Raw genomic sequence first — 15,126 nt, forward strand, 5'->3', positions numbered from 1 at the left:
GACGGAATTGAAAGCTTGATAGCATAGGTGGGTGGCATCTAATTGATGCTAGCTCCATTCGTACTTCTCAAATTGTGTGTATTGAATCAGGTCATGCATTATATTTATATATTGTTCATCGTGCTTACTTCATGAAATCTGAACTTGTCGGTTGCCTCTTAGAGATGGCCTTTGTATTTTTCCCTTGAAAGTTCAGGTTTGGAACATGTTATTAACTTATTTAGAGTGTTCTTCTTCTATCAAAGAAAACTGGTTTTAACTAAGGAAGTATCTGATTGGTGAAAGGCTTTACTTGTGATAGTTTTCTGAATTTGAAAACACATATGTTGATTGTCAAGGAGTGCTAGCCCATACGGAGATATGGTCAATATATCTCTAAGATGGGGTGCTGCTCCATATAAATAAAATAATAATCAGAATGAAGGCTTACTCACTTATGATGCGATAGGCTAGAACTGGCATGAATGATGGCAAATTTGTAAGTACTCTATGAACTAGATATCATGTAAGGAAACTCTGTAGTAATCATCCATAATGATCAGCATGGTTGAGATGAAGGGAGAGAGTGGGGATAATCCTGCATTGAAAGGAAAATATAATCAGTAATAACATTTAAATCAGTAACTAAGTTAGCTCATGGAAATCCTTTGTATAAATCTTGTTGTCAAGTTGAGCGGTGGGTGATCAGGCATCTAAGTTGCCCATCTGAGATCCTTGGCAAAGGTAGTTGATGGCATGATTGCTGCCGTGATCACTAGAGGTCAGAGTGCTAGCAGTTGTAAGATAGGTTGATTGGAAAGTGTTCACACCCTCGTCAGTTGACTAGTTGACACTCGAACACTAGGATGTTCAGTGGCTGGACAGGGGTGTCCCGAGCCAACTCCCAGGGTAGCGAGGGCCTTTCTCAATGGAGATTGTGTGGGGATACTTAAGGTCTGTGGTTGGGAGTTTAAGCCCAAGGCAATGCTTCTCTTCCAGATTCCAAGGCTTGAACAATGCAAGGACATCATCCGCTTATCCTTTGGTATCTATTTCATGATTCTTGTTTTTCATTTGATGAGTATATTGCTATTATGTACTTCAAAATTTTAATTTATGAAATGAAAGTGTAATGGTAGTTATTGACTGAATATCAATTGAATTTAGTAGTTGAAATGGTTGTTAGTTTCTAGTTAAATGGAAATGTAATTTATAGTTAATTTGTATTTTCCATGTAAGACATAAGCACCACAACTTCAATTCAACAATATTTTTATTTCCTGCAACAAATCCTTATTGACTGTAAATGTGTCCTCTGAAGAAGATTTCACAAATCTGCAATTAACTGAATAGTGAAAGCTGTAATAGCTCCACGTCCCAATAGAGAATTTGGGTTTCCATCCAATTCTCGATCTTCTAAGAGTTTTTGTCCTCTGACGTTTTACTCCTCCAAGAAGAACTTGAATCCAATACCAGTTTTTATAATATCTGAACATATCAAAATGAATTACAAAACCCTCCTTTTATGACAATTTGGTGAGCTTTCTGAAATTTCTTTCATGGAGCAGCTTCTCAAACAAGCTGGAGAGCTTTATAAATTAAAATGATTTATAAAAATTAAAGTCTTCCTTTTAATATTTAATTTATTTGGACAACATAAAAATAGTTAATTTAATTAATTAATTCACCAAAATTTGGGGACATCACATTGCACATCATTATAGACACATTTCTAATTACGACCAGTACAAAAATTATTCAACTTTCTTAATATGAATCAGAAGATAGGAGGTTAACCCTAACTCACATGGTTAGCATGGCATTCAAGGCCTTTTGTGAGGAATAGAATAAAAGTATTGGAGAACTTTTATAAATAGTACTGATTTTACATCAGGCTAATATATCTGAATGTATTTATTGCCAATGCTATAATATATATTTATGGAGAATCGGATTTTTCTTTTTTTTTGACTAGAACATGTTCATGGCCTCAGGTAATTAAAAATTCAGCGTGGAGAGAGAGACATTTGGGAAAGCTTCAAGGTCTATCTAGGAATGAAGCACCAGTTTTGGAGCCAATAGCTTTTCAGGCCCTTACTTCACGTAGGGAGGATCAACCAATACCTGTAAGTGGCAATACAAGCATCTGCAACCTTTTGTGCACGAAAACATTCATTAATTGGTAACAGAGAAATTTGAACCATCTAATTCTTGGCAAGTATTTAAAATTGTTTTGCCTGCTAATTTACTTTGCATTCTACTGCTACTGTTTAATCTTTTTAGAGATGAGTGCTCCTCGACATCCTTGATTTCAGCTGCAAATTGAAATTTTATCTTTTTAGTGAGGCTAGGAATAACTCAATCGCTCCTTTCAGGCACCAGACATAAAAGTAATCAACATACTCTTCAGCAGTTCTTTGGTCCTATGTGCATGTGGCTGGGGTCATTTTTTGATGCTTTTTCATGCCTAATAAATGTTAAGTACAATAAATTAAAAAACATCACACATGAAATAAGAATGCACATATTTATGGTATTTACTGATCTTATAATGCTTTGAAATGTTTGTCAAAATTTGCAAAGTGACATCAAAGGTTAATTTTCCAGCCCAAATGTTGTTACTGTTCTTGGGGATGTATTACTGGCCACAAATATCATCCTCTGAGTCTGGAAATGCTACAGAAAGAAGATTATTTATTTTAAATTGCAATTTAGTGTATTTTCTATCAGATTCATCTTTTCCAACTAAAATTCAGATATATAGGTACATATTGTTGATGTCAGTTTTGTGCCACTTCATAACATATAGGAATTGAATATTTGATATAGAATATCAAACACTCAACCCTCCCTTGAAAAGTAAATACTTATGAAGAAAATGAGAAAACTACAAGGTTCCTTACACTTGTGGATACTAACTCAGTTATATTAATGTGATATGCTGCTTAATAACGTAGGCGGGCTTACGTTATTCATTCAAGGATGTTGGACTTTTGCTATGATGATGATGATCTAGCTTTGCAATGTATACTAGCACCAAATGATGTTGATGGTGATGATGGAGGGAATGTCCACCAATGCTCTAATTTTCTAACTTTCTTCTAAAGCGAATTCCAACTACTACACCACTCGCTATTTTACCTCTACACCTATGAATGGAAAGATTAACAAATGGACATGGATCAAATCTAATGAAAGCTTACGAGTCGCTAGGATGCTAGTGGCCTAATTTATAGATTCCTATCAAACATCCACTAATATCACCATACAACTATCCATCTATTCTTACTCTTGCTTAACAACTTTCTTGAAATAAAATCTACTTTAACAACTTCAATGAAATTTAACTCACTATTGGAAGTAGTCACCATGCAAATCACAACAATGATAAAGAGAAGCAATTTTGTAATTATCTTAAGCAACAATTTTCTTCAACCCTTTTTAAGTTTAACAATTGCAAGAAGAAACCATGAAATAACACCAACTATCCCTAATCACCATTTGAGACAACAATTATAAAAGAAGCAATTTTGTAATTATCATAAGCAACTATTTTCTTCAACCTTTTAACTTTAACTATTGGAAGTAGAAACCATGCAATAACACCAAGTGTCCCTAATCACCAAGCAAGACACAACAATGATAAGAGAAGCAATTTTGGTATTATCTTAAGCAACATTTTTCAACCCTTTACAAATGAGAGCAAATGCCCTTATATAGGGGCCAAAATTACAACCAACGGTAGAGATTAAGAGGCAAAATCAACGATCCATATTAGATTCCAAAAACCCTATTTAGGGTTGCCACCCCATCGGCCAATGAGAAGACGCCACCTCATCAATGGACCAATGAAAAAAAGGAAAAGTGGCAACCAATGAGAAGGCACCAAAATGGTAGCCAATTAGAATCAAACACCTATCCTACCCAAAGGAAAGAGAATTTTCCACTTGGGCTTACATCAAATCATCCTCTAATATAATTCTAAACCTTTCTTTCATCTTCTTAGCCAAGGCAATGAACTTGGCTAGCTTGTCGTTAATTTCGCATGGGAGGGCAAGGCATGTGCTTTATCTTGAGCTCATTTGAATTCATCATGTTGCTCATTGCTTGTAGTGTCTTCTCATGATCCTTCTCTTATTCTTTCGCATATTCGATAAAGGCAATGAGGGAGGCAAGGGTACCTAAATGCTTCTTCTTGATGGCAACCTTCCCCAACTCATCCAATCTTGATCCATACTCTGTCTCACTAATGTTCTCCTCTTTGATATCTTCAAAATCAAGTGCAACCCCAATGTCACTCATCATGGTTGAAATGGAAGTGTCAATGCCTGGGCTGTGCTATGCAATCTCATTCCGTATCTCGTAAATATCCTCAATCTAATGGTCAAGGCAATATACCAAGACTCCATCGTACTCATTCCTCCATCCACCAACTTGGCTCTCTCCATATATCTCTCTAGTAGCCCAATAAATGCCTGTAGCATGGGAATGGCTAAGTCCTTGACTGGAAGGAAATCCTTCCACTCCCCTTCAAATGTTCTGAATTTGTCTCTAATAGCTACCAACAACCTAAATGTCAAGATAAAGGAAGGCAAGAATTTTCACTCATCTTGAGTTATATCACTGATCCAATCTTTGATTTCGTGTAGCTGAGCCGATATCTCTTCTATGTTGCTCCTCTCCAATATTTGTTTTCGGCCTCCAACTTCACAATCCTTTCGTTTGCCTTCCTTAATCTTTCTCTACTTGAAACCATGCCTTCCTGGATCTCCTCACATTCCATGTCATCCGTGATTCTTCCCATGTTATGCTCTACTATCTCATACTCTTGGGCTACAATCTCATCCACTTCCTTGCTAACCTTTGGTAGAGCAATCTGGACTTTTCTTTGACCCTCATCATCGCTTCTGATTACCTTTGTCACTGCTTTTGCAGTTTGTTTCTATTTCTCACTATCTTCCTTTTCCACTAACCCTTGAATATCTTCAACGCTTCGGATAATCACCACCTCACCTTTTGGCATAAGCATTTGCCTTAACCATAGTGGTGTATTGCATCTCCCCAAATCTGGATTTGGTTCGACCAGCAAAGCATCACCAACGGCCTTAGGTGTCTGGCTTACTTTCTCAATATCAATTGGCCTATCCTCTTCTTCACTAGTGACTGTCATACCATCTCCATGTTGGTCCTCTGAGAGGAGAGAGTACTCGGTACTGTCACTGTAAGCACTTGATTCCGAATCAGAGCTCACCTCTACCGAGACCCTTTGTCCACTTGTATTAACCTCTTGGCTCCTAGCCTCAATTATGCTCTTCCTTGACGATGCTGCATTCTGTCTCTTTTCTGGAGGCTCCTAATGTTCTTTACTTTTTTCAACCTCCAAATTTCTCTTCTTGCTCTTTACTGGTCTTTGTTGTTGGCTATTGCCCCCACCTTTTTGTCTGACTGACTTTGCTGGACCTTCTTCCTCTAGTTTCATCTTCTTATAAGTAAGGCGTACCTTCTGACTTTGTAATTGCCTTAACTTCTCATTGTACCATGACTTAGTGTGTAGATCAACTATCCTTGTAACTGCCTCCAAGGAAGGATCCTGATGATCATCCCAATCCACTGGACCCAACTCTGTTCCATCGACTATATCATAATCTTCTTTTAGCACATTTTCATCATCTTCCAGTTGATTGTGAATATCAAGGCCTTTCCATCTGATTGCCCTTATTATGCCCACTGACAATCTTGAGAAAGCTAGCTTCCTCACATGAAAGTCATCCTGTGCATTGGCCCAAAAATCTTCTATAGTAAGAATATGTTTGGATTTGTTTTCGTGAGATGCCTTGATAGGACCATTAGGATCAAATCCCCATCTTGCTCTATACCATCCTAGATGATACCACTCTAATTCCTTCTCTGCAGTTGCAAATGCAACAGAATTGGGGCAAGTATCATTGCCAATTCCAAATGAGAAGGTAATCCTTGTCTCACCTTTAAGTTTCATCATCTTGTCATAATGCTCAAGTTGCATAGCCAACTTCATCAAAACCATCTTGTCGGGTGGGTACCTTGGAAGTCTTTTGGGACAAACTATACTTCCTGCCACTCTAATATATGTGAATTGCAGAAATTGGATGAACCTAAAATTGTGTCATCTGCAAATTGTTGATGAGTGTCATTTGAAATATTTTCTGCCATAGTTATCCCTTTGATTTTTCCTTATTTCTAGGCTTTTTTGATTGCTCTCCCAAATGCTTTAGCCACGATGATGAATAGGAAGGGTGATATTAGGTCTCCTTGTCTTATTCCTCTAGATATACTAAATAAACCTTCTAGTGATCCATTGATGAGTAATGATATTTTAGGTGTTTCTATACACTTAAATATAAGGTAAATACATTGATATGAAAAACCAAACACTTCTAGTGTCTTGCACAAGAATCTCTAGTCCACCATATCATATGCTTTTTGGACATCTAACTTAATCAACATGCATGCTTCTTTGTTAGTTGGAGCTGAATGGATGGTTTCTTGAATGATGATGATACCATCTAAAATAGATATACTAGGGACAAATCTAGTCTCTTCTTCAGATATAAGTTTGGGTAGGAGTTTTTTAAGTCTAGATGCTAATGCTTTCGATAAATTTTTGTAAATAGTGTTACACAATGCTATAGGTCTAAAGTCACCAGGGCCATCATGGTTCATTTTTTAGGGGATGAGGGTTAAAAAGGTGTGATTAATCTCGGTCAATAACGATCTTGCATTTCTTGTGGCTTCTATTGCCTTCCATAAGTCCACCCGTAAAATATCCCAACATTTTTGAAAGAAGAAGGCTTGGAAACCATCTGGTCCCTGTGATTTATCCGGATTGAGACTAAATACAACTTATTTGACTTCCTCTATGGAAAAGGGTTTTTTTAGCAATTTATTGTCATCAACAGTGACTAGTTTAGGGATTGGGCTTAACATTTTCTTTTCTGTCTTCTAATTTGAACTCTCAATTTTTTTAAAGATGTTTCTATAATAATCCACACGTACCTCTACTATTCTAGTAGAATCATCTTCTAAGTGACCCTCATTGTTTCTGATTTTGGTAATTCTATTAATTTGACAATCTCACTTTAACTAGAATTATCTAGTTAAAGTGAGATTGTAGATAGATCTATTTGTGATGATCTTTTTAGTTTTAACTTCTCTCTACCCTAAGTATGTGTTTACGAGAAACTTGATATCATTTGATGTGTTATATTTTGAGCCAATGCCTAAGAAGTTGCCCAAATCATTTCCTATTTTATTGAGAATCTGAATTTGATTCAATTCCGGTGGAAGATTTTTGCATTCAAACCAAAATGGGGCTAAATAATTTCCTAACTTTTATTCATTATGGTTTGGTATCCAGCTAACAAATTTGATCGAATGACTCTTATATAGGCAGTATGAAACTGAAATAATTCATTCCTAATGTCTTTCATTTGACAGTGTAAATATAGCAAGCAATCAAAATAAGTAGAGATATTTACCTACTCCCTACATAAATCCTTTAACCATTTTACCGATTTCAGAATCTTTTCTTTAGGGCCATTCCAGTGAGCATTCACTTCTAGCTCTTGACATTCCCACCATCTTCTCTTGCTGAATTCATTACTAATTATTTGGGTATCTCTATTAGAGATGTGGGCTGCTGGCAATGTTTCTTTTGAATTTCTTTTTGGGATCGTAGATGATAAATTAGATCTAGATCCCCTTAGTTTCCTATAGGGTGGAATATAAGCCTTAGTACATCTGGCTAGTGTATTAATATTGCTAGGCTCCCTATTTGATTTCTTAGCAACACAACTAGGAGAAGGCTTAGATCCAATGGGTATGTTGTTAGCTATAGAGAGGATTTTAGGATGTGGATTACTCAAACTATAGATTCTATTGACCTCATCTGAGACAAGATTGGATGTGATTGGGGCTACACCAAGGCTATATTTAGATGCATATTTGGTATTGGAAAAATGAACCAATTGTCTCCTAATATGAGCTTCATCCGTTTTAACTATAGTTTGATCAACTCTTGGTTGATCTACTACTAAAGCCTTTTGGATTTTCTCTAAATTTCTTTGCCTTTTCTTCCGCTTAGGTACCGGTTACCAACCTTCATCAAATCCTTCCGCTTTAGTGGCTATAATTTTTCGTGGCAATCCCCATGTTGTTGCAATTTCTTTGTCTCTAATTTCATGACATCTAACTAGGACTGAGAAGGTATTATTGTAGGGGTTTAATGGTCAATTGTTCGCTCCTAGTAATGATACTTTCTTTTTGACGATCTGGGATGGATCTTACTGAATGTGTTAACCTTTCCTTCCTACTACTAATTGCTTCCCTTTCACTTCATGTAATTTTGCCAAGATTTCAAAAATGTTTTTTGTGTTGAAATGATGAGTTTTCTCCTATCTTCTGCCAAGATTTTAACTGGCCGTTGGGTTTTTGTTTATCCATGTTTGCCTTTCTTCCCAATTTTGAATTAGGGTTAGTTTCCCCATTTTTGGTTCTGGCAAATGACTTTGCATCTATAGCAGCTATGCCTAAAGCCTTCTTCTCCTTTGTCTTTACTTGTTTGCAGGACATGAATATGGTCTATGCGGGGGACCCTGATATTTTGTAAGAAGCTCCCTTATGGTTAAGAAATGGGAACCAAATATGGATTTATTTGATGCTTTCTTCCTTACCACGCCTGTTTGGGTCCGGCTTCTAGGTCTCCTGTTGGAGTTTTGGCATGAAGATGTTTTTAAAGGGATTGCTGGGCCCTTTGGAGAGCTCATAGCCATTGATAATATGATAGCTGCTAGATCCAGCCTTATTTATGCCAGGATCTGTGTGAAAGTGTCTTAGCTCAAGGTCTTATCTCATAAAAAGGATATTTTTTCTAAACTGGGAAGGTGGATTTAGGAGGTTGAATTTGAAGATCTACCGATTGCCTATTTTTATTGCAAGAAAGTGGGTCATTGGGCTAAAAACTGTCCTAAAAAACCTAAAAAGACCAGTAAAGTGGTGCTGGAAAAGAAGAAACCTCAAAAAATGGTATGGAAATGTAAGGAACAAAAGGTAATGCTATTACCCTTGATAAGATTACTATTGGTGAGAACAGTATAGATGGTTCTGAGAATAATGGGAAAGAAAAGGCAAACAAAGCAAATACAGAGAAGGAAGATAAAGAAGAAATGACCTTAAGAACTGAGGTGTCTTCTCTTCCTCACCCCATCAAGAACAATGTTGAGATAGAAACTGGTAGGTTTAACTAGACTACTTCTCTTAACTTTTGATTGAAGGTCAATAAGATATTGGATTCAAGGGCAAATGCGAGGAAGGGGAAATTTAGGAGGAGAATTACAATGAGATATTGGGATATGGTGTGGACAACTTTCTTGATGAAGGTAACCTTCCATTATCAGTACCTATTATTGAAGATTCTTTATTGGGTGAAGTGGTTCTTGATACAAATCGTAAAGTTTTTCTTAAGCATGAGGATCAAATAATTGTCAAAAATGATAAAAAACAGAAGTTTGGCATGAGGAAGAAAACCAAGAAGGAAGGATGCTCTTTAGTGTCATCATTTGGAGTTTCCACTAGGAGGAAGAAAATGGACATGACCTCTCCTAAAGTGAAGGTGGATGTTAGATCTCTAGGTAAAGTGGGAAGAAAGAGTCTCAAGAATAAGAGGGAAATGGAGAGTTTGTAGAATATAGGTGATGGAAAGCAAGCTACTATTCTAGAATTTATCCCTAAGAAGAAATGAAGATCATCTAATGGAATATAAGGGGGCAAAACAGTCTCCATAAGATTGGTGTGGTTAGAAATCTAGTTAGAGATCATAAACCCAATATTTTAGTTATTCAGGAGACCAAAATGGATAAAGAAAAAGTAGAAAAGTTAAAGTTTTTCAAAAACTGTGCTATGCTGGCTAGTAGTTCTGAAGGAGCTACATGTGTACTCTAGTTATGCGGAATCAATTTGTTGTTTCTGGCCATCTTATTGATTCTAACAAGAATTTCATAGCAGTCAAGTTTTAACATTTAAATTTGGGTATTGCTGATGTGTGTTTTAATGACCCACCAAATAGTAGAACAAAATACCGAAATATCTTATCCTCTCTTGAATAAAGTCTCGTGCATGCTAAGATTGCTAGAAGATCATACGATGACTTCACGGTTCCTCTAATGCTGGTCTTGACTATAGATAAGATCGGTGGTTGATGTGATTTGTTGATGATCACTAGGGCCCTTACATGTTTATTTAGATTCATTTCAAGCCATATTGAATGTGGGAGCTATCTTATGGTTTTGTAATGAAGTACTTTTTGGATATCCACCTAATATGCGTAAATGAAATGGGATAGGGTTCAGGAATTCTAATCTATCCCTAACGGAAGTGATGATAACAAATAGTACTTTGGTGGACAAATTCCTCAAATTACTGAGCAACACTTTGCCAAGTTATACTACAACTATGTGTGAACTAGTGCAATCTTCAAGGGTTATGGCAAGGATTTTCATACCACCACATACACCATTATAAAGAACAATGTATACAAATGATAGAAGTTAAACATATGCATGAAAGGGGTTTAGGCTAACTTTGCATGATGGTTTAGAATCACTAAAACGTCAAAAGTATGAGCCAAAGGAATTCGTCAAAATACTATTGCATTCTCCATTGTAATCACAACACTTTAACTAAACTAAATCTAAATGAGGGAATTTAAGAGAACAAGCTAGCATGAAAACACATCAAGTATTCACCAAGCTTCAATGAAAACTTTAGTATCTCACTAGCTCATAGCAACAATCTCATAAAATCCTCTCTTTACAAATGAGGAGTGAGGCCTTTATATAGGTCTTTGATTACAACAGATGGCCCAGATGATCACAATAACTGATGACCTAGATCATGCCACATCGACCCTAATTAGGGTTAGAGCAAAGCAAAGGAATCTACATTGATGCAATAAAGAATCCACTACTATAGTGGGTAGTAAATGCCCACTATGCATGCTAGTTTAGGAAGGGAGTGGGGTGCAATAAATGATCACTAAGAACACCCACTATGGATTAGATGCATCTATCTTTGATTCCCCCTCTTTAAGGCTTGAAATCCATGCAGCACTGTTTCCAACTCCTTCGTACTGATGCTTGGTGTAGATTCTTGCTTGAATTCTAAAACTGCAATAGGTCTTTCTACTTTTCCCAAGCTTTCCTCCCAATTTGGTAGCAAGTCCCGAGTAGTGTGCATTGTATTCGAGAAGATGCAGAAGTTCTCAAAATCATCTCTTTCATAGACATTTAGTCGAAATAATTCCTCTAACTTGACTTTTAGATTATCAGTTGTCATTTCTTCTTCCACCAATCTCTGTGATAACAAGGATGCAATTGTGTTGGATATCCCCTGCCTGATGTTGTCAATAGTCTTCTTCCATCGAGTGGATTCCTTGGTGAAGCTCTCAAATGTTTCCTTGGCTATGATCACCGTACTGTACCATCGAAGAAAATCATAGACATCCCCCTTGCTGATAACTTGACCATCGATCAATGCTTGCTTTGGGGTCTCAATCAGATTCTGAATGTCAGAAGTCACTTCATCTTGGTAAATCTATTCATCCTCCCATTTTTCCTCCATGCACTGGATCCTAGAGAATGCAACTAATGTCCTACTATGCACTTGCACTAATTCTTCTGCATGTTTGAAGTCTTCCTCCTAAATTTCTTCGACCCAGACCTTTGCACCTTGAGTAGTCTGCTTGATCCTATCAATGTCATCTACCACTTCAGTGGAAACAACTGTCGGAGGGACGAATAATGGATCTTCCTCTTTTACTGGATGAGGCAAGCCATTGATGTATTGACATTAGGCTCTAATTTGTCTTTTTTGTTTCTCATACCCTTCTTCCACCTTAGTGTATCCTTCAAAGCTTGTCTAGAGTCATCGAATTCTTCTAATATTTGCTTTTGGGAGGCATGACCAAGATTTATTTCTGTAACATGGTATTCATAAGGAGCAATCTGATTTTTGCTCGTCTACATTAGGAGTCGCAATCTGCAAGATTCTAAACTTTGATTCTCCTCCAGCAACATGAGTATATCCTTTTGCTTTCCATTGCTCTTCTAATCGATTTGCTTGGTCCAAAATTTCCTATAATTCAATTGTCGGATCAACCTCCTTTTGTTGACTAATTTGAATTTGTTGCCTCGACCATTCTGGAATGGCTATACTTTGGTCCCCTGGAACCACCAATTTTTCTTTCCCTTGGACTGCTCGAACGTCGATCTCCGCTTCACCTCCTGGACTTCAGGAACTACAACTTTAACATTTGGAAGATGTATTGCTATTGTAGGAGCCTCTTCCTCTAGTGGGCCATCTTCAACCTTCATCATTTCTCTCTCTAAGATTGTAGCGAGACTTTCATTTGTAGCTATATCTTGATCTCTCCGTCTTACTTGCATGGATTTTTCATAGGCATTTATACTTAGTCTATCATGTATTGGCCTATCCAAATTTTCTTCTCACTCAAATCTCCTTATGCTTGTCTTTACTCCTTCCTTTCAAATGTTTCTATCTCATCAATTTGGAGAAGAGGGAGCATTTCAATTTTTCTATTTCTTATTTTGAGGCTCTTGGATGACTCCCTCAATCCTAGGATACTTTTCTCAAGATACCTCTTTCCCTATCTTGGTTCCTACATCCTCTGATGGAGTTCTTTTTTCACCAGTCCTTTAGATATTTGTCTCGATCTTTCAACCCTAAGTGGTTGGTGACCAAGCAACCTATATGTGAATCCATTGGTTGGTGCAACTAATTTTTCAAGGTTACACTCAATCCACCACTTTGTAAAATCCAAGGCTGGCTTTGAAAGAGCTTCTTGATCTGTAACCTCTTTCCTTTTCCAATCATATGGCTGAGATATCATTTCTAGATTGAATCCTTTTCGCATCACGTTTGAATCCTCCTCCATCTAATCAAGAACCCAGAATAGGTTGTGTGTTCTAATAATGTTCAACGGTAATCTTGAATGCATCTTCTTTCTATTCTCATTCTCATCTGCAACATTTGCCCAAAAGTCTTCAAGGTGAACTTCGTCTTGGTACTTTGATTCTGCTATTGATGTGATCTTTTCATAGGGATCAAAATCAATCCTTTTCAGATATAGCAGGAGGTGGAAGAAGTGGAGCTCATCCGATGATCTTTTTGTAGCCTTTAGACATGGGCATACCTCTGTTTTTCCTTCTATAGAAATTGGAAACGACAATTCCAACTTCTTCCCTTTTTGGATCTTGTCATAGGCTGGAAGTTGTCGAGTAAGCTCTAACAAGACCAACTTATCCATTGGGTACCTGGGAAGTTTGTATGGCTCCATGGAAAATCCTTGAACTCAGATGTATGAAAAGGTAGGAAACTGAACGAACCGGGCGTTGTAATCTTCGAACAACTTCATCTTGCCAACTGACTATCTCATTTGTAGCCTCTCTTGCAGTGTTCTCACAATGTGCATGGCAAAGCTATCATTAACCCTTATGTAATCATCTTTTCAATATAACTGCAACTATGGGTAGCATTCATAAACTTTGAGGTGTTGGGTTCCGCTTCCAATTGGTCCTTTGCATCGTAGTCCATCATAATTCATCCTCTGTGCTAGCATGTAGATGACATAAGAGTTCATGTAAAATTTTCTTGTATGCTCTAGATTCATTAAATGTTCATTCAGATTGTCACTTATGAGCCCAACCCAATCTATTTTGTCACCTTCCTTCGTCACCTGCTCAACAAAATACCACATTCAAGATTTAAATCCATAAGAATGAGGCATGCTAAATATGTGACTCAGCATCATGATCATGTTACTATACTCCCTCTGCAAGTCGAGCAATATTATTTCCTTAGGAATCTTGGAATGATGCAATCTATTCTTTTACAACCATCTTTTGTTGATTATTTCTTCACAGAAATGGACTCTAGAGGTGTAGATTCTAAGTGACTACTCCTATGTTTTCGTGACCATCCTTGGGTGAAAATGAATCCCAAATGCTTTAGAAATTGATGCCGGAGAAAAATCTGCCAGAATATTTCGTTTAGAATCCTTGATGGTTCTGTTTTTGGGATTGTAGTGTTTGGTCCATTCCATGATAACTTTAGATGCTGAAAGGAAGGAGGGAAACGAACTGCAGCAACAATTCTACTTCTCACAATTCTTGTAGCTAGGTGCGTTGGATGATGGTCATTGTATGCAAACATTCTCCGATTAAACTCTTTCAAATCAAGGCCGCTGAGGCTTGTATCTCTAATTTCCGCCCACTTTGCCATGATTTTGGATTCGGGGTAGAATCCTCTCCTTTCATTCTTTATCAATTGTCTACGCGTTTCTCCTGTTCCCGTAGGTTCTGCAATTCCTCCTTTTTGAAAAATAGAAAATGCTCACAGGTAAGAATATGTAGAAAGCATAAAAAACAGATACAATTTGTCCAAAAGATAAAGATTTTGGATTTTTGTCAAAATTTCCATATTCCTCTCCTCAGAATTCACTTTTCCAGATTTCCTCAAGAAACATACAATTTTCTATAACTCATTGAAAAAAGTTTCTTTTTGATAAGATTCAAAATCTTGTGGCACAAATTACAAGAAAATTCCTTAGCGATCTCAAAAGTTTTTCCAAAATTCTTTCTTCCAACCTCTCAAGATTTTTCTCCCTTTTTTCAAATTTCTAGGTGTGAGAGAAGGAATGAAATGGTTGTTATATAAGTTTTCTCTCTGAAAAAGTTGCCAATAAAGCTGGAGGCTAAAATTAGGCAACTTCTTTACTTAACCACCAAGGTTTCCATTTTTTGTTGTGCCACTTGTTACTTTTTTCCCCATTTTCAAAAAGTTGCCTTTATTTATGTTTTTAGCTTCAAGATGAAGCTAAGTCTTCATTTATCCCATTTGAATTTTTTGTTAAATTAATTAATTAAATATCAATTAAAATCAATATTTAATTAATTTTCATGTTATAATCGAAAAGAAATCAACTTTCCTTCCAACTTTTTCTCTCCAATATTTCTTTTTTGGATTATTCTTTATAATAACCAAATTAAATATCAATAAAATTAATATTTAATTTTCCATGAAAATCCAAGAGAAAAT

At 36.7% G+C, this 15,126-nt stretch overlaps 1 protein-coding gene across 6 annotated transcripts in view; it reads left to right on the forward strand.

Moving 5' to 3' along the window:
* The window catches only part of LOC149534100 (phosphoglycerate mutase-like protein 4), a 177,117-nt gene that overhangs the window by 104,853 nt on the left and 57,138 nt on the right, over positions 1–15,126 (forward strand). For all 6 annotated transcript variants that reach the window (XM_089803844.1, XM_089803843.1, XM_089803846.1 and 3 more), the window contains one exon: positions 1,974–2,105. In XM_089803844.1, the coding sequence (XP_089659970.1) occupies positions 1,974–2,105 (132 nt within the window). The remainder of the gene's footprint in view (positions 1–1,973; positions 2,106–15,126) is intronic.

The sequence above is a fragment of the Cupressus sempervirens genome, chromosome 10, assembly GCF_028749045.1.
Source record: "Cupressus sempervirens isolate cs-2001-9-10 chromosome 10, ASM2874904v1, whole genome shotgun sequence".
Taxonomy (NCBI): Eukaryota; Viridiplantae; Streptophyta; class Pinopsida; order Cupressales; family Cupressaceae; genus Cupressus; species Cupressus sempervirens.